The following is a 19,431-nucleotide window of genomic DNA, read 5'->3' on the forward strand; positions in this document are numbered from 1 at the left end:
ACTCACTGAAACAGGACTTTAGTTTCATTTCACTTCACCTGGTTCCAAGCCTCATTATTGGGCAGCACCTCTTTCAGTTGAGATAAACTCCGCCCATAACCACAAACAGCTGTTTCCTGGTGTCATCATGATGACACGTGATGACACTGGCTTTGTTGGGGGGGGGGGGGGGGGGGGGGGGGTGGTGTTAGAATAGCTGCAGAATTCAATAAAAACCCATTAAAAGCCTGTCTCCATCAACATTTAGAGCAGAACTGTCGAGATCTCTTCCTGTTTCATTTTGAAACGACAGCTCTTCTGTGTCTGTTGTGATTTTACTTCCTGTCCTTGACTCTTTCCTCTCATTGGTCAGTCAGTCCACGTGTCTCCTCACCTTAAATGCGTAGTAGAATGGAAACCAGTAGAGGAAAATATCGGAGAAGAACTCGCCCAGGCTGAAAACGCCGTACACCACCCAGTACGTCAGCCATTTTGTGTCGTCTTCTTTGCTCGGACTTTCGATGGCTTTGATTCTGCAGATACAAAAGGAAACAAGCGGAGGTTTAACACATCTACACAACTCAAATAAAAAAGAAAAATATAATAAAATACACAAAGCTTCGGAGAAAGTGACGAGTGAGACCGAGTTACTGAGAGTCGTCTCCAGTCGGAATGAAAATAAATAACATCTCACATTACAACAGCTGACATGAAGGTTGATTAAGTAGTAGAAGTAAGTTTAACTGTTTTCAGACATGAGGTTCGGAAAATGTCCAGAGACACTGACTCAGACAGGAACACGTCAGGGACACGTCAGGAACACGTCAGGGACATGTTAGGAACACGTCAGGAACATGTCAGGAACATGTCAGAAACACGTCAGAAACACGTCAGGAACATGTCAGGAACATGTCAGAAACACGTCAGGAACATGTCAGGAACACGTCAGGAACATGTCAGGAACACGTCAGGAACACGTCAGGGACACGTCAGAAACACGTCAGGGACACGTCAGGAACACGTCAGGGACACGTCAGGAACACGTTAGGGACACGTCAGGAACACGTTAGGGACACGTCAGGAACACGTTCGGGACACGTCAGGAACACGTCAGGGACACGTCAGAAACACGTCAGGAACACGTCAGGGACACGTCAGGAACACGTTAGGGACACGTCAGGAACACATGTCAGGAACACATCAGGAACACGTCAGAAACACGTCAGGAACACGTTAGGGACACGTCAGGAACACGTCAGGAACACATCAGGAACACGTCAGAAACACGTCAGGAACACGTTAGGGACACGTCAGAAAGACGTCAGGAACACGTCAGGGACACGTTAGGGACATGTCAGGAACACACGTCAGGAACACATCAGGAACATGTCAGAAACACGTCAGGAACACGTTAGGGACACGTCAGGAACATGTCGGAAACACGTCAGGGACACGTCAGGGACACGTCAGGGACACACGTCAGGAACACCTCAGGAACACGTTAGTGTAGTAACGACAGAGTCATGAGGTTTTGAGGTAAGAAATACATCTGAAAAGGACAGAAACACAACAACTCACGAAAAATAAGCTGGATAGACGAAACCAATCAGGTTGCAGACGAGTGAGGCTCCATACCCGTACATCAGATAGAGTCCAGTCAGCGAGACGGCACCTGGATGAGACACAGGAGACGAGACGTCAGTTCTACTGTGGACGAAACACTTCATATTCACTGACAACTTGTAAAGGTCACCTAAGTTCACCTGATGTACAGGAAATGTGTTAGGGAGGACAGATAAATCTGTGCCTTTTTGTCTACATGTTTTATAAGTGCTGTACATAGCCCAAACTGTCAGAGGCCTTAAGGTATAAGGACAAGGGAAGGGATCTCCATATATAATTTGTTTATTGAATGTGTTATGGTGTATGTATTTGTTTCTTTAACACCAAAATGTGATAAATGAGGGGAAGTGACGGCACGGCCGGGGGGGGTTGTTTTGGTGTATGCGGGCCGGCAGAGGACCAGCCACGTTCCAGTCGACAGCGGTCCGGAAGACCTACAAGGGATTACTTCCGAAAACGGGATTATTTGCCTGGGGGACTTGCAAGGATTTCCGCAAGGACGGAACTATTTTTCTGGCCGCTCAGAGGTGGAGAGGATAGCGCGGACCCAGTTTGGTATTGTTTGCGGCATCTCGCCACGCCACACCGGCATACATTTTTGCTTTGGGACGTTCGGGGATTGTATGAACGGGGGGCTGGGGAAATATTGATGTATGGGATTGGTGTAAATTGTGGTGTTATGTTCACGTTTTCAGCTTTGTTGGCGGGCACACGTCCAGGGGGTACGTGGGTTTGATTGGGTTGGGTGTCAATACAGACCATTGTATACAACATCTGTGTTTATTTCGTTTATATATATATTATTTCATATGTGATGGGGCCGATAACAAGGTTATCGGCCTTATAGAAAGAGTATTCGTTTATTGTAAATTGTCAGGCGGCGGCGTCCGTACACAGCGGGACAGGTCCGCCCGTGCTCCTTTTTAAAATAGCGTAGTGACTTTCCCCTTCCAACGAAACGAGGCGAATTGTTACAAACTGTCGAGCCCGGTCCCGTCCGGACCGGACAGCGTCGTGTTCGTGGCTTCGAGGTTCAAGTGGGAAAGGCAATGATTTAGACAAGATCCATGTTCAAAAGTTTCACAGCAAGAAGTTTATTGTATAAGAACAATACTTACAGAGAGTCTCTGGGGTTCTGCCGGACACGTCACCAGGTTCTCTGGATCATGTCGAGAAGAAGCCCCGTTTCTTCCGAAGTCCACAGTATATATAATAAGACCCAGGGTGTGGCACAGAGGAGGACTAACGTATGCTGCTTCCTCAATTTGCCATAATAGTGGCGTGGCGTCAAAGTTCATCAACTCGCTGTGACACACGAAATTGCTGTAACTTCAGTGTTCGAGGTTCAACCTCCCTCAAACTACATTTGTGTATCAACACCCCCCCCTGAAAATATTCATATGGTTTTAAGGAATTATTAAGTTATTTTGCCAAGGGGCGTGGCAAAATAACTGACTAGCGCCCCCTAAAGGGCAGCCCCGACGCCACGATTGGCCGACATGTACAAAAATCGATGGGGACATGTGTCTTTTCATAACAAACAAATAAGTCTCTTGGATAGATATGCTAGACCAAACAGGAAGCCCACCATTTTGGCTTTAGTGGTATATTTTTTTATATACATGTTTTTTTTCATATTTTTTTTTTCTAGGAACAGCACAACAAAAGTGCGGCTTTTTTGTGCCGCACTTTTACAAAAAAGGCGTTATGTCGGAGCGTTATGGAACAACGCAACAGGAAGTCGTCAATCTTTGACGTTACACGTTCGACGATCAACTTTAAATGACGTCATCTCAAAAACATGAAGATTTTTTGTTTTTGACCGGAACAGATCGGTCTGTGCGTAGTGATACTGGCAGCGCTGCACGTGATGGCGTGGAATGTAGTGCGTGATTAGTGGCCGTGGTTCGGAGCCGTTTCTCCCGGTCCCCCCCCCCCCCCTCCGCGGCCTAATCAGTACAACAACAGTACAACACTACCATCTGGTGGACAAATGCGGAAACTGTAGAAACAGTCTGTCTCTAACAATTACTATAATAACAATGATTTATAACAATAATATCTAAATTCTTACAACATATTTAATTTAGATTGAAGTTAATGTTGGCTCTTCTTATTATTATTATTCTAACCCAAATGATTTGGCTTTTTGAGCCTTTAACATGCTCAGAAGTGGTGGAAATGTAATCTATATTGACTCATCGTCACAGCGCCACCTGCTGGCGACAGGAAGTGACATGTTTTATACTTTGATGCACTGCTCCTGGCTGCTTAACAATAAACAGCTCAAATGAGCTGAGACACGTCATTGGACCACGGTCAGAATCGTGACATTTCCTCAAACCGTGTAAACATTGCGTTGCAGCGAAGGTTCATCCTTCGCCAAAGGACACGATGTTGTCATAACTCCACTGTGCATTGTCCTATCACTACCAAACTTCTGTCTCATGATTATAGTCCAAGCCTGAACAGCTCTATGTGTCAATATCTCCTCAGTGTCATAGCGCCACCTACTGATTCACCATGAAACAGGAAGTACTTTGTAAATCCACTCTGCATTATCCAACCGGCCCCGAACTACTGACCTATGATCACAATCCTGACCTGAACAGCTCCATATATTAATATCAGTGCAGGGTCATAGCGCCACCTATTGATCAGTGTGAAAATTGATTTGTTGTAACATTGTCCAATTGACACAAAATTGCTCATGCTACATCAGAGCCCCAAAACGCATGCAACGCAGAGACAGGCGCTTGGTCATTGATCGCTCTCTCCACTAACCGCAACAGGCTTCAAAACGCATGAGCTCGGGCACGTTAGTGCTACAACGTAGCCCTAGTTCTTATTATTATCATTATTAGTATTAATGTTAACACAGAGGACAACGGTTTAATTTCATCTTTGTTCAGCAACACTTATAATAATATTAATCTGCACATTTACTTTCCATCTGTTTCATTCACATAACATCCACAAAGAGTCGGATTGTGCACAAAATGCAGAATGATGTGTTTGCTGAACTTTATTAGATTTGAAACCTATTTGAAATATAAATAATATGAGATATTTTCATAGCGTTTTCAGATCAGAGTGAGTTCTCTCATCTAATAACAGAGAAGCTGTAGATGTAGACACACAGAGCACAAGGACAAACTAAACAACACCTTGACATTAATGAATCTATGATGGACACCGTCACTGAACAGTCTCAGGTCGTCATGGAAACCAGTGACAGATTGAAAGAGGCCTCAGCTGAAACGCTGCCGACGTTCGCACACAAACACAAACAGGAAGTGATGTAAAAAGCTTCCTACCTCTGATCAGCTTATGTTGCTGTTCACACATGGAGGCCGCTCTGCTCAGCTGCCGGACTCCACCGATAATCTGCTTTAACTTTAGCACACGCCGGGGAACAGTGTGCACCAGGCACAACACTGACATCATGTCCTCTCACAGTGTGTGTGTGTGTGTGTGTGTGTGTGCGTGTGTGCGTGTGCGTGTGCGTGTGTGTTTCTGATGCACTGCATGAATAGACTGCTGTTCCCTGCTCAGAAACAGTTTTTCAGTCTCATGTTCATACGACGATCAGATCGTCTTAATTTTTAATTTAAGTCTTTTCTCTTTCCACAGACACTGTTCACATTTTCACAATAATTCTTATCAGTATCCAGGCTGAGGTCACAACATGAGATCAATCCCCTGACCATCAAACATCAGACTGATCAGAACGAGGTTTCAGAACCTGAATGAGAAAAGTCTTTTTCAGTCTCAATCTTTGATGTTAGACAGATTATCAATGTGAACATAAATAAAAATAAGGTTTGACATCTTTCTTACAGACTGTTTAACAAACAGCTGTTTATCTCCACATCATCGGTTACAGATCAACTCGATGGTGCCTGAGGTGTTTGAGTCCAGTGTTTCCTCTGTTTTATCGGAGTTTGGTCTCCACCACTTCATGAGGAACTTCAGGCTCTTAAGCTGCTAAATGTTCCTCTATGTTCACCAGCTGCTGAAACTGTTTTGAGACATGAACTCTGTAAATTATCATCAGGACATGTTGTGTGGTTAGTGTTTGTGAAGCAGCAGCAGCAGGTTGTCGGGTCCGACTCGTTCAAACAGGAACATGTGGGAACATCCAGGCGAGGGGCGGAGCCTGTAGAGCAGCAGGGGCGGAGCCTGTAGAGCAGCAGGAGGCCGGACATGACGTATAAACTCTGCTGTGGAAAGATCAGTGTTGTTGTTTACAGCTCATCCACACCGGCGTCGGCCCTCATCACCAAAAGATCTGGAACCTCCTCGTGTTTCCAAGTTGACGTCTTCGTCTTCTACGTGTACGGCTCCTCTTCTTCATCCTGAGATGTTTGTGTTCTTCCAGTTTCACGTCCGTCACGTGTTAGAAACCTCATCAACACGTCCACTCGCTCTCTGGGAAGCTTCCACACATTGTCCTGCTGTGTCCTCACATGGACTCACGAGGACATGTTACACACATTTTACCAGGAGGCTGCAGGAGAAGATCCAGAAAATGTCCAGAGACACTGACTCAGACATTTGTTCTCACAGACAGAACCTGCAGAACATGTCAGGAACATGTCAGAGCTTCCGTCTTTTGACTGCGTCTTCTGCTGTTCGTTAGTGGACAGAGGCTGTTTACTAATGTTTACTGATTTGTCTAGATGTTGTGCGAGTGACAGATTTGAGGAAACCTTCTGAAAATCTAAAGCTACAAGAAGCTGAAAAAGCTCCTCAGAGCAGAAGAGGTGAGAACATACAGTCATTAGATCCCTTCTCTGTGTTTAAAGTTCACCTTTAAACACAGAGAAGGAGCTGCAGCACAGTCGTGACCCAGAAAGGTTCCAGAACATGAGCCGAGGCTTCGTGTTAAGGGAGGATTAAGTGAATCCTCTTCAGTTTTCCATCCACATGCAACAGGCAGCTACAGACAAACAGAACCATGGAGCATCCTCATGGAGCTGAACAACAAGGAGAACGACTCACGTACCTGCTACAATGATCTTCTTCTTTATCCCAGTCTTCTCCTCCAAGTTCCCCAGAAAGTCTGTCAACGTGTTCTTCTCGTTCAGGAACTTCTCTGCTCGCTCTTTGATAGAAGAGAGCATGTTCAGCAGGCCCATGGTCCTCAATCAGGTCCTCAGACTGCTGAGGGGTTACAGGAGAGCAGCCAGAGAGAATACAACACAGTAAGTAATCCTCTGATTTAATACAGGAAGAGAGGGAGGAGAGAGGAGGAGAGAGGGAGGGGATAAGAGAAGAGAGGGAGGAGATAAGAGAAGAGAAGAGGGGGAGATAATAGGAGAGGAGGAGAGAGGAGGAGAGGGAGGGGATAAGAGAAGAGAAGAGAAGGGGAGATAATAGGAGAGAGGAGGAGAGAGGGAGGGGATAAAAGAAGAGAGGGGGAGATAATAGGAGAGAGGAGGAGAGAGGAGGAGAGAGGGAGGGGATAAGAGAAGAGAGGGAGGAGATAAGAGAAGAGAAGAGAAGGGGAGATAATAGGAGAGAGGAGGAGAGAGGGAGGGGATAAGAGAAGAGAAGAGAAGAGAGGGGGAGATAATAGGAGAGAGGAGGAGAGAGGGAGGGGATAAGAGAAGAGAGGGAGGAGATAAGAGAAGGGGAGATAATAGGAGAGAGGAGGAGAGAGGGAGGGGATAAGAGAAGAGAGGGAGAAGAGAAGAGAAGGGGAGATAATAGGAGAGAGGAGGAGAGAGGGAGGGGATAAGAGAAGAGAGGGAGGAGATAAGAGAAGGGGAGATAATAGGAGAGAGGAGGAGAGAGGGAGGGGATAAGAGAAGAGAGGGAGAAGAGAAGAGAAGGGGAGATAATAGGAGAGAGGAGGAGAGAGGGAGGGGATAAGAGAAGAGAGGGAGGAGATAAGAGAAGAGAAGAGAAGAGAGGGAGGAGATAAGAGAAGAGAAGAGAAGAGAGGGGGGAGATAAGAGAAGAGAGGAGGAGAGAGGGAGGGGATAAGAGAAGAGAAGAGAAGAGAAGAGAAGAGAGGGGGAGATAATAGGAGAGAGGAGGAGAGAGGGAGGGGATAAGAGAAGAGAAGAGAAGAGAAGAGAGGGGGGAGATAAGAGAAGAGAGGGGGGAGATAAGAGAAGAGAGGGGGGAGATAAGAGAAGAGAGGGAGGAGATAAGAGAAGAGAGGGGGGAGATAAGAGAAGAGAGGGGGAGATAATAGGAGAGAGGAGGAGAGAGGGAGGGGATAAGAGAAGAGAAGAGAAGAGAAGAGAAGAGAAGAGAGGGGGGAGATAAGAGAAGAGAGGGGGGAGATAAGAGAAGAGAGGGGGGAGATAAGAGAAGAGAGGGAGGAGATAAGAGAAGAGAAGAGGGGGAGATAATAGGAGAGGAGGAGAGAGGGAGGGGATAAGAGAAGAGAAGAGAAGAGAAGAGAAGAGAAGAGAGGGGGGAGATAAGAGAAGAGAAGAGGGGGAGATAATAGGAGAGGAGGAGAGAGGGAGGGGATAAGAGAAGAGAAGAGAAGAGAAGAGAAGAGAAGAGAGGGGGGAGATAATAGGAGAGAGGAGAAGAGAGGGAGGAGATAATAGGAGAGAGGAGAAGAGAGGGAGGAGATAATAGGAGAGAGGAGGAGAGAGGGAGGAGATAAGAGAAGAGAAGAGAAGAGAGGGGGAGATAATAGGAGAGAGGAGGAGAGAGGGAGGGGATAAGAGAAGAGAAGAGAAGAGAAGAGAGGGGGGAGATAAGAGAAGAGAGGGGGGAGATAAGAGAAGAGAGGGGGGAGATAAGAGAAGAGAAGAGAAGAGAAGAGAAGAGAGGGGGGAGATAAGAGAAGAGAGGGGGGAGATAAGAGAAGAGAGGGGGGAGATAAGAGAAGAGAGGGGGGAGATAAGAGAAGAGAAGAGAAGAGAAGAGAAGAGAGGGGGGAGATAAGAGAAGAGAGGGGGGAGATAAGAGAAGAGAGGGGGGAGATAAGAGAAGAGAGGGAGGAGATAAGAGAAGAGAAGAGGGGGAGATAATAGGAGAGGAGGAGAGAGGGAGGGGATAAGAGAAGAGAAGAGAAGAGAAGAGAAGAGAAGAGAGGGGGGAGATAAGAGAAGAGAAGAGGGGGAGATAATAGGAGAGGAGGAGAGAGGGAGGGGATAAGAGAAGAGAAGAGAAGAGAAGAGAAGAGAAGAGAGGGGGGAGATAATAGGAGAGAGGAGAAGAGAGGGAGGAGATAATAGGAGAGAGGAGAAGAGAGGGAGGAGATAATAGGAGAGAGGAGGAGAGAGGGAGGAGATAAGAGAAGAGAAGAGAAGAGAGGGGGAGATAATAGGAGAGAGGAGGAGAGAGGGAGCAGTTTAGAGAAAAGAGGGAGGAGACAAGGAGTGAAGTGTAAGGGAAATGTAACATTTTGACCACAATATGTTCATGTTAATTTCCCCTTTGATTGATCATGATTGAATCTCATACAATGTAACCTTCATCATGCTGTATCCTGTACAACTGAATGAATCTTGGCCTGATTGCTTTAACTAAAGCATTGTTGCCTTGATGTCATCAGAAGATCCTGACCTTTGACTTTGTAACAAACCCAACCAGAGTGGGAGGGATGAGCCAAATGTATAAAGACAAAGAACTGTTTCCCATCGGGGTGCATATTACAAACTCACCTTTGTCGTATGCACCATGCTCTGAGCATTAAAGTGTGACAATACTGTAAGAGAATTGTGTCTCGTTCCTCGTTGTTCAGGTGGGATTGCAGAAATTGCCACGACAGAAGCCAAATCTTCTCCACCGCCCCCCAATCTACTGGACGGATTAAATTCTGATGAAGTTTGATGCAGATCCAGAACTTTTAATCTCTTTCTTTAACATTTTGAGATAAAACCTTTTTAAAAGTTTTAGTTGATTTGTCAGAGATTCATGGATCTAGATTTTGATAATCAGACATATTCAGAGAACTGATATTTGTGTGTGTGATGCAGTGATGGAGGAACGATCTCTACCGAGTGATGTTCCCCTTGTGGCTGTAATGCACAGCGCAGCCTCCAGGCGGCGCTAACAGGACTTCTGTAAACCCAGTAGGTGTGAAGAGGACTGAACCACATCAGACGACAGCAGAGGGTTGAGCCTCTGGGGAGGAATGCATCGTGCAGGCCGCCACACGTTTGATTCCTGCCGTCATGTCAGCAGGAATCCAGCGTCTCCTCAGTGTGAGGGAACGGCTGAGAGGAGATGAGAGGATACAGAGGAATCAAGTACACGCTGTTCATCTGCTGCTACGTCTTCTGGGTGAGTCTCCGTCCATCACCTGACCTTCACCTCACACTCAGCCTCTGACAGCACCAGGGTCCACACCCGACCCCAGCACAGGAGGATCTGAGAACATTTAAACATCAAAAAACAGTCACGGTTTCCACTGAACACACCAGTGAGTTGGACTCTTATGTTCACAGATTCACAGAAACTTGTTTCAACTCGTCTTCACACTGTTGTTGTTGAAGTTTCACACAGATTCTTTATTTACACCTGAACCACCAGCTTCGTCTTTCACCTTCACCAGGTGTGTCTTCGTTTTGATGGACGAGACGAAACGAGACGACGCTGCATTACCTTCACTTTCTAAAACCTTGCAAGTTAAGCAACGTACACTGGGTGGCGCTCTAAATGTCTGTTGCTGCCACTTTCTACCTGAAAGGCTTTGGAAGATCATATATACCTACAGACAATTTACCATTTATAAAACAGTGCGTAGGATTAAAAGCATACGAGCAAAAAAGAAAAGATTCAGATTAAACCGTGTGCACGCAATTCATTTAAATGAGAGAAAGAGATATCATTAACTTTTATTCTGCTAAGTCCAAATGTGATGACAGATACTTTGAATTAGTTTAGACTGAGTGAAACGAGCAGCGTGTGATTCAAACTGAATTAATACGATTCCTGGTGTTTTCTGATCATCTTACTCACAACTTCAAACACGTCTGTCTGCTGAGTCTCCACATGTGGCTCAGATGATTCACTGGACCAGCATCTGCTGAGAAGCCTCACATGTCCTAATGATGATATCTGCTTTGTATGGAAGAGTCAAAACTGAATTACACATATCTGATCGTCACCATGACGTCATAAATAACAATCATACTAGTCAGGATGTGATATCAACAGATATCTGTAAAGATGATTCAGGATCAGTCAAACTTATACGTTTAAGATAATAAGTGTAAAAATGTCTCATCGAAGAACTCGTCCCTTTGACTGAAATGTCTTTTTGTCCATTTGCTTCTGTGTGACTGCAGGTGGTGAGCTCCGCCCTCATCGCCGTGGGGATCTACGCCAAGATCGCCAAGGAGAAAGGTCGGTCACATGGACAGGGGAAGACAGGTGGAGACGGGGGGAGACGGGGAGAGACGGGGAAGACAGTGGGAGACAGGGGGAGACAGGGGGAGACAGGTAGAGACGGGGGGAGACGGGGGGAGACAGGGGGAGACAGGTGGAGACAGGTGGAGATGGGGGGAGACGGGGGGAGACAGGTGGAGACACGGGGAGACAGTGGGAGACGGGGGGAGACAGGGGGAGACGGCGGGAGACGGCGGGAGACAGGGGGAGACAGTGGGAGACAGGGGGAGACGGGGAGACAGGGGGAGACAGTGGGAGACGGGGAGACAGTGGGAGACAGGGGGAGACGGGGAGACAGTGGGAGACAGGGGGAGACGGGGAGACAGGTGGAGACAGTGGGAGACAGGTGGAGACAGGGGGAGACAGTGGGAGACGGGGGGAGACAGGGGGAGACGGGGAGACAGGGGGGGACAGGTGGAGACAGGTGGAGACGGGGAGACAGTGGGAGACAGGTGGAGACAGGGGGAGACAGGGGGAGACAGGTGGGGACAGGGGGAGACAGTGGGAGACAGGGGGAGACGGGGAGACAGTGGGAGACAGGGGGAGACGGGGAGACAGGGGGAGACGGGGGGAGAGAGTGGGAGACAGGGGGAGACAGGTGGAGACAGTGGGAGACAGGGGGAGACAGGTGGAGACAGGTGGAGACAGTGGGAGACAGGGGGAGACAGGTGGAGACAGTGGGAGACAGGGGGAGACAGGTGGAGACAGGTGGAGACAGTGGGAGACAGTGGGAGACAGGGGGAGACAGGTGGAGACAGTGGGAGACAGGTGGAGACAGACCTACAGGTGGAGAGTGGTGTGTGGTGTGTGTGTGTGTGTGTGTGTGTGTGTGTGTGTGTGTTATTAAAAACAAAGATCTGCTGATAACATTCCTGAGGATGAGTCACAAAAAAATAATCTGACATGTTTCAACATTCACTGCCTGTGTGTGTGTGTGTGTGTGTGTGTCTGTTTGTGTGTGTGTGTGTGTGTGTGTCTGTTTGTGTGTGTGTGTGTGTGTGTGTGTGTCTGTTTGTGTGTGTGTCTGTATGTGTGTGTGTGTGTGTGTGTGTGTCTGTGTGTGTCTGTGTGTGTGTGTGTGTCTGTGTGTCTGTGTGTGTCTGTGTGTGTGTCTGTGTGTGTGTAGATGTGGTGGACACTCTCACAGCTGATCCAGCTCTGCTGCTGATCGTCGTTGGCTCTGTGATGTTCCTCATCACGTTCCTCGGGTGTTGTGGGTCACTGCGTAACGCCACCTGTCTGCTGAAGATGGTATTACACTCGGGTCAAATACCAATTAAACTGAGTAAAATACTCAATTACAAGTTAAATGTGTCCTGTGATTGATCCTGAGTCATTTCCCTGTTGAAGCAGCTTCGTTTATATCCAGAGGTTCAGTCCCCTGGTTCTCAACAGGCCCCGGGGCCCGGGCCTCTCTGTCCTCTGTCCTCCGTCCTCTCTCTTTGAGGCCCCGGGGCCCGGGCCTCTCCGTCCTCTCCGTCCCCTGTCCTCCGTCCTCTCTCTTTGAGGCCCCGGGGCCCGGGCCTCTCTGTCCTCTCCGTCCTCTGTCCTCCGTCCTCTCTCTTTGAGGCCCCGGGGCCCGGGGCCTCTCTGTCCTCTCCGTCCTCTGTCCTCCGTCCTCTCTCTTTGAGGCCCCGGGGCCCGGGCCTCTCCGTCCTCTCCGTCCTCCGTCCTCTCTCTTTGAGGCCCCGGGGCCCGGGGCCTCTCTGTCCTCTCCGTCCTCTCCGTCCTCTGTCCTCCGTCCTCTCTCTTTGAGGCCCCGGGGCCCGGGGCCTCTCCGTCCTCTCCGTCCTCTGTCCTCCGTCCTCTCTCTTTGAGGCCCCGGGGCCCGGGGCCTCTCTGTCCTCTCCGTCCTCTCCGTCCTCCGTCCTCTCTCTTTGAGGGCCCGGGGGCCGGGGCCTCTCCGTCCTCTCCGTCCTCCGTCCTCTGTCCTCTCTCTTTGAGGCCCCGGGGCCCGGGTTAGGGGGTTAGGGTTTAGGACTTATCTAGTGGCCCTCAAAGGGTCACCGGATAAGTCCCAGAGGTCAACACACGATTCACAGGAGACGACAGAAGATAAATCTGATTCTGTGCTTTTCAAATGTTTTTCAATTAAAATACTAATATTGAAGTAACATGATTACAGTAATGCAAAGTAAGAGTGAGGTGGAGTAAAAGTATAAAGTTTCTTAAAAAGAAAATACTTCATACTTGAGTACATGTACATGGTTACTTTCCTCCTTTGGACACCACGGATCTGCTCAGTAAATGAAATGTGACGTGATGAAAGTAGTTCTCAGTGCTGTAACCGTTACCTCCTGTAGTTCCTGGGGATCCTGGTGGTCATCCTGCTCCTGCAGATCGCCGCTGGAGTCGTGGGATATAACTTCACTGACATGGTAATGCTGCTATGATGGGACAGGAAGTAATACTCAGATGGACTACTGAAGTAAAAGTAATTGTACTACAATGTAGAAATACTCCGATACAAGTAACAGACTTAGTGTTGAAACATACTTGAAGTAACCAGAGTAGTTTGTGTTTGATCCTGGGGGCGGAGCTGTGCACGTGAGTGAGTGTTGTGTACGACGTCCTGTGTGGACGGCTCGTCTGTCCAGCTGAAATCCAAACTGTCAGGACGGGCTCCAGCTCCGCCTCCGTCCTAAATGGAGGAGTGAGGGATCTGAGCAGAGAACTTGAAAGTTAGCGCCCCCTGCTGGAACACGTGCAGACGTCCGAACTAACTGAGTGTGTGGTTCAGGTGATGGAGAGGACGGAGAGGCTGATGATGAAGGCCATCGTCAGATACAGGGAGGACCGGGACCTGGAGAACGCCATCGACTTCATCCAGAAGAAGGTGAAGGAAGAAGAGTAGCGTCAGTTGGTCAGCGGGTGGCGCTGTGGCACTGACTGCTCTCTCTACAGTTTCAGTGCTGCGGCGTGGAGAGCTTCATGGACTGGTCCCGTAACGTCTACTTCGGGTGTTCGGACTCGAACCCCAGTCTGGAGGCCTGCGGAGTTCCTTTCTCCTGCTGCATCCTCCTGCAGAACCAGGTCAGGCCTGACGAGGGCGCTGTGACATCTGAAATCTGTTCACGTGAGGTTATCAGCTCAAACAGGTGATAATCATCAGGGCCGAGGGATTTCAATCCTACATTTGATTTTGTCGGTAACGGTGAGAAATGATCAAACAGAACCACAACGTCTAAATATGAACCACGTGTTCCTTTCTGAGGTCGTAGAAGTCGTTACCACGGCAACATCCTCAAGATTCATCTGTTCTTAAGGGTTTGAACATTAGTGGAGTTCAACAATTTTGTCCTGCAGATGGCGCCAGAGGAATCAGTGAGTCGTAGATATCTAAGGGTTCATCCTCTTTACTGCTTTGTTGATTGTTATGAAGAACTGAGACTGAGAAGTGGGGAGGACGAGAAGACGTTGGGCTCCGTCTCAGCTCTGTGTCGGTGTCTCCTGCAGACGGTGCTGAACACCATGTGTGGTTATGGGATGCAGGAGCAGGAGGAACGTGTTGCCGCTCAGGACGTTTTCACCATCGGCTGTTTGGAGAAAATCGTCTGGTGGACCAAGAAAAACCTGCTGCTGGTGGCCGGTCTGACGGCTGGTCTGCTGCTGCTCGAGGTTTGTCTCAGAGGTTAGACCACAGGGGTTAGACCTCAGAGGTTAGACCACAGGGGTTAAACCTCAGAGGTTAGACCTCAGAGGTTAGACCACAGGGGTTAGACCTCAGAGGTTAGACCACAGAGGTTAGACCACAGGGGTTAGACCTCAGAGGTTAGACCACAGGGGTTAGACCACAGAGGTTAGACCACAGAGGTTAGACCACAGGGGTTAGACCACAGGGGTTAAACCTCAGAGGTTAGACCACAGGGGTTAGACCACAGAGGTTAGACCTCAGAGGTTAGACCACAGAGGTTAGACCTCAGAGGTTAGACCACAGGGGTTAAACCTCAGAGGTTAGACCACAGGGGTTAGACCACAGAGGTTAGACCACAGAGGTTAGACCACAGGGGTTAGACCACAGAGGTTAGACCACAGAGGTTAGACCACAGAGGTTAGACCTCAGAGATTAGACCTCAGAGGTTAGACCACAGGGGTTAGACCACAGAGGTTAGACCACAGGGGTTAGACTTCAGAGGTTAGACCTCAGAGGTTAGACCTCAGAGGTTAGACCACAGGGGTTAGACCACAGAGGTTAGACCACAGGGGTTAGACCTCAGAGGTTAGACCACAGGGGTTAGACCTCAGAGGTTAGACCACAGAGGTTAGACCACAGGGGTTAGACCTCAGAGGTTACACCACAGAGGTTAGACCACAGGGGTTAGACCTCAGAGGTTAGACCACAGGGGTTAGACCTCAGAGGTTAGACCACAGGGGTTAGACCTCAGAGGTTAGACCACAGAGGTTAGACCACAGGGGTTAGACCTCAGAGGTTAGACCACAGGGGTTAGACCTCAGAGGTTAGACCACAGAGGTTAGACCACAGGGGTTAGACCTCAGAGGTTACACCACAGAGGTTACACCACAGAGGTTAGACCTCAGAGGTTAGACCTCAGAGGTTAGACCACAGGGGTTTGTCTCAGAGGTTAGACCACAGAGGTTAGACCACAGAGGTTAGACCACAGGGGTTAGACCACAGAGGTTAGACCACAGGGGTTAGACCACAGAGGTTAGACCTCAGAGGTTAGACCACAGGGGTTAGACCACAGGGGTTAGACCACAGGGGTTAGACCACAGAGGTTAGACCACAGAGGTTACATCACAGACGTTAGACCTCAGAGGTTAGACCACAGAGGATACATCACAGAGGTTAGACCTCAGAGGTTAGACCACAGAGGATACATCACAGAGGTTAGACCTCAGAGGTTAGACCACAGAGGTTACATCACAGACGTTAGACCTCAGAGGTTACATCACAGAGGTTACATCACAGAGGTTAGACCTCAGAGGTTAGACCACAGAGGATACATCACAGAGGTTAGACCTCAGAGGTTAGACCTCAGAGGTTAGACCACAGGGGATACATCACAGAGGTTAGACCTCAGAGGTTACATCACAGACGTTAGACCTCAGAGGTTAGACCTCAGAGGTTAGACCACAGGGGATACATCACAGAGGTTAGACCTCAGAGGTTACATCACAGACGTTAGACCTCAGAGGTTAGACCTCAGAGGTTAGACCACAGAGGATACATCACAGAGGTTAGACCTCAGAGGTTACATCACAGACGTTAGACCTCAGAGGTTAGACCACAGAGGATACATCACAGAGGTTAGACCTCAGAGGTTACATCACAGACGTTAGACCTCAGAGGTTAGACCACAGAGGTTACATCACAGACATTAGACCTCAGAGGTTAGACCTCAGAGGTTAGACCACAGGGGATACATCACAGAGGTTAGACCTCAGAGGTTAGACCACAGAGGTTAGACCACAGAGGATACATCACAGACGTTAGACCTCAGAGGTTACATCACAGACGTTAGACCTCAGAGGTTAGACCTCAGAGGTTAGACCACAGAGGTTAGACCACAGAGGATACATCACAGACGTTAGACCTCAGAGGTTACATCACAGACGTCAGACCACAGAGGTTAGACCACAGAGGTTAGACCACAGGGGATACATCACAGAGGTTAGACCTCAGAGGTTAGACCACAGAGGTTAGACCTCAGAGGTTAGACCTCAGAGGTTACATCACAGAGGTTAGACCTCAGAGGTTAGACCTCAGAGGTTAGACCCCAGTGTGTGAACAGGTTGTGGGTGGACAGCAGCAGCTCTGGTCTCTGAAGCTCTGGTTCTCCTGCAGGTCTGTATGATCAGTCTCGCTGCTGCTCAGACCTCCAGGATCAAGAAGGCCCGAGGGCAGCAGAGAGCGAGCGCAGAAAGGAGCCGGTCGGAGAGGAAGGAAAGTGTCTGGCTTCCTGCGTTTGCAAACTTCGACGAGGACGAATAGAGTCGAGTTGTGACGGATGTGGATTTGTTGTGGTGACGGATCAATAATCAATAGAAACATGTATAATAACGACATCAGAATGTGGATGGAGCGTTTACACTGTGAATCTGAGGCTCCACATATCAGCAGGATGATCTACCTCGTGTGAAATCCTCTTTATGTCACATCTCTTATTAGAATAAGTTTTTATATCATTAGCACTCAAACGACTTTTACTTGTTGCTTATAAAATATTTAGCGTTTGTGATTCATCACTGTCATGAATCAATCTTGAGCTGCAGTGTGAAAAGATATATTTTTATATTTCAAAAATCTGTTGTAGAGAAATTCAAAGTGAACAACAACATATGTGTATTTTCTATATTAAAGCTTCTTTGTTCTCTTGGTGAATTAACTTATCATTCATCATTTCACGTTCAGGTAATTTGATGTTTTCCTCTTTAAACTGTTTAATCTTTGTTCCTGATTTAAACGAATAAAACCTGTTGGGTTTTTCTCTGTGGAAACTACAGGAGACTTCCTGTTCTGCTGGTGACCCCTAGAGGCTGCTTTGTGAACTGCACACCACAGATACTCCTGAAACATCCTTTAGCTTCACTTTGATTCTCATCTGGAGAAGTTGTGAACGTTTAAATCCCCTCGAGATGTAAAGCTTCTGACTCAGCGGCTGCAACGACAACATGCCTCTTTCATTTAAAGAATATTTGACAAACGAATATCATAACAAACAATAAATGGTGAAGCCAGTTGAACCAGGGACCTGATGTCCCCTGTGTGTGGGCCCCTGTCTGTGGGCCCCTGTCTGTGGGCCCCTGTCTGTGGGCCCCTGTCTGTGGGCCCCTGTGGTACGATAACTACATGGCTCAGCCCCTGCCTCTTTCTTTTCATTGTGATTTCTTATTATTTTGAAAAGACCAGTGGAAGTGAGGCAGAGCCCCTCAGGGAACCTGTTGTCCCTCCATGTTAATCTGTGGAGCAGGATTAGCCGCTGAGGCACCTGTGGCTGCGCGTCGTCGCAGGGATTCAGTCGCGTGCAGCCTGACGCTCACTTGATTGGATTAATGGCTGCAGGGCTGCGTGAGGGTAAAAATAGCAGCAGAGATGATGTCACTCTGTAGTTCAGCTCTACGTGTTCACATCCTCGTGTTTTCATTCAATATCTAACATGGTTTGTTTCAGTTTGTTTTTGACTCAAACTAATGCAGCTCTGTGGGAGAAAATGCTGGATCGGCCCAAAGGTCCGGACCCAGAAGCTTCTGAAGTAAAACCATTAAACCCAAAGATTCATGTTCCTACTTTAAAGTTCAATGTGTGAGAAGGTGAAGTAATTTACATCATGTTTGAACAAACTTGTGACTTCTATGAAATGGACGAATCTTCCAGAAAAAAAAAATCCAAGAATTTGTTCATTTAAAGTTTCTCAAAATGACAGATTCTGACTGTTGACATGATTCTGAATTCAACATGAGCTGCTAACAGAATATTCCTGTTAACTGTTACATCCACTGCGTCATGTGTCCAACTTATTGAACATATCCAATCACTCCATTATAATCATTTCCCTTCAAACGTGTTAACCACGGTTTCTCCCTCACTCCACGAATGTGAGTTCTTCTCAGCAGCAGCCGGGGGGGTGCACAGGTCATGTGACGTCGTATGTTGCTGTCGTAAAATGCTGTGAAAACTCCAACAACTTGTCGACATCATGAGACTCAGTCTTAGTCTGCGTTTGATCTAATTCAGGCTCAGTTAATCAGAACACCATGTTTACAAGTCAGAGCCTTATTCAGATTAGAGTTTTATTCTGGTTAATATCAGAATATCAGTGACTCTGCACCCCCACTAACGCTTGATGAGAAAAGGGTTCCACTAACTTCTAACTTCTGGTATTTTCCATAAAGAACTTTTTAAGTGAGACTCATCGATGAGTTGTATTTCAGTTCATCTGTACTGAGATGACATGTGTTTAGCCTAGCTTAGCATCATTAGCATTACTGCTCTGCGTCTCTAACAGAGCGAGTTGGACCCAGATCAATTCAAACCTGAATCTTGATCCTCACCGTCACTTTTTTTCTGTTTCTTCACCTGTTCACTGAACATGATGATGTACATCACACCCACAATCTTTGTGCTAAGCTAGGCTAACCAGACCATAGACTGTATATGAAGATCTTTATAATTCATCTACAGTATTATTGCTGTGATTAAACACAGGTTCAGTCGCAACACGAACAGAAACATTTCTGTTTCACTGAATGAAAGAGAGAATTCTGTTTATTAACAGTTTTCAAATATAAATAAACAAACAACACAAACATATTTCATAAATAAAAAATCAACACGTATGTACAAGATGAAGTTTGAGGAAAGTGACGGTTTGTGTTGGCAGATGAACGTTGAGGTTTAAAAGAGGATCAACAGTCAGATTAAGGCAGATCTACGTTTTCACGTTGAAGCAACACAACTACTCAACAGTGAAATCCGGTCAAGGAGCACTTCACAGCGAACAC

The 19,431-nt window shown here is 47.5% G+C and overlaps 2 protein-coding genes across 7 annotated transcripts in view; one reads left to right on the forward strand and one right to left on the reverse strand.

The window, feature by feature from the left end:
- The window catches only part of reep6 (receptor accessory protein 6), a 10,153-nt gene extending 3,333 nt beyond the window's left edge, over positions 1-6,820 (reverse strand). For 3 of the 5 annotated variants that reach the window (XM_034582988.1, XM_034582987.1, XM_034582986.1), the window contains exons 1-3: positions 6,611-6,819; positions 1,558-1,651; positions 374-512 (exon numbers count right to left, since the gene is read on the reverse strand). In XM_034582988.1, the coding sequence (XP_034438879.1) occupies positions 374-512; positions 1,558-1,651; positions 6,611-6,743 (366 nt within the window). In that variant the 5' untranslated portion in view covers positions 6,744-6,819. Of the gene's footprint in view, positions 1-373; positions 513-1,557; positions 1,652-4,919; positions 5,070-6,610 lie in introns of those variants that run through there. The other 2 variants (XM_034582984.1, XM_034582985.1) reach the window with 2 other exon arrangements.
- Positions 6,688-17,152, forward strand: zgc:113223 (uncharacterized protein LOC541424 homolog). 2 transcript variants are annotated; one of them, XM_034582983.1, is made up of 9 exons: positions 6,688-6,809; positions 9,652-9,861; positions 10,869-10,926; positions 12,095-12,219; positions 13,272-13,346; positions 13,709-13,804; positions 13,873-14,001; positions 14,425-14,586; positions 16,775-17,152. In XM_034582983.1, exons 2-9 carry the CDS (start codon positions 9,805-9,807, stop codon positions 16,919-16,921), a joined length of 849 nt encoding a protein of 282 aa, XP_034438874.1. In that variant the 5' UTR covers positions 6,688-6,809; positions 9,652-9,804; the 3' UTR covers positions 16,922-17,152. The 2 variants fall into 2 exon arrangements, with proteins under 2 accessions (XP_034438874.1, XP_034438873.1); XM_034582982.1 differs by lacking the exon at positions 6,688-6,809 and having other exon boundaries at positions 9,591-9,861.
- The last annotated feature ends 2,279 nt before the right edge of the window (positions 17,153-19,431 follow it).

The sequence above is a fragment of the Hippoglossus hippoglossus genome, chromosome 4 (assembly GCF_009819705.1).
Source record: "Hippoglossus hippoglossus isolate fHipHip1 chromosome 4, fHipHip1.pri, whole genome shotgun sequence".
Taxonomy (NCBI): Eukaryota; Metazoa; Chordata; class Actinopteri; order Pleuronectiformes; family Pleuronectidae; genus Hippoglossus; species Hippoglossus hippoglossus.

Excerpts from the sequence above, each read along its gene's own strand:
- zgc:113223 (XM_034582983.1), top strand. The coding sequence starts at position 9,805 with ATGAGAGGATACAGAGGAATCAAGTACACGCTGTTCATCTGCTGCTAC. Across the intron at positions 9,862-10,868 it reads TCTGCTGCTACGTCTTCTGG|GTGGTGAGCTCCGCCCTCAT; the intron begins GTGAGTCTCCGT and ends GTGTGACTGCAG. Across the intron at positions 12,220-13,271 it reads CCACCTGTCTGCTGAAGATG|TTCCTGGGGATCCTGGTGGT; the intron begins GTATTACACTCG and ends TACCTCCTGTAG.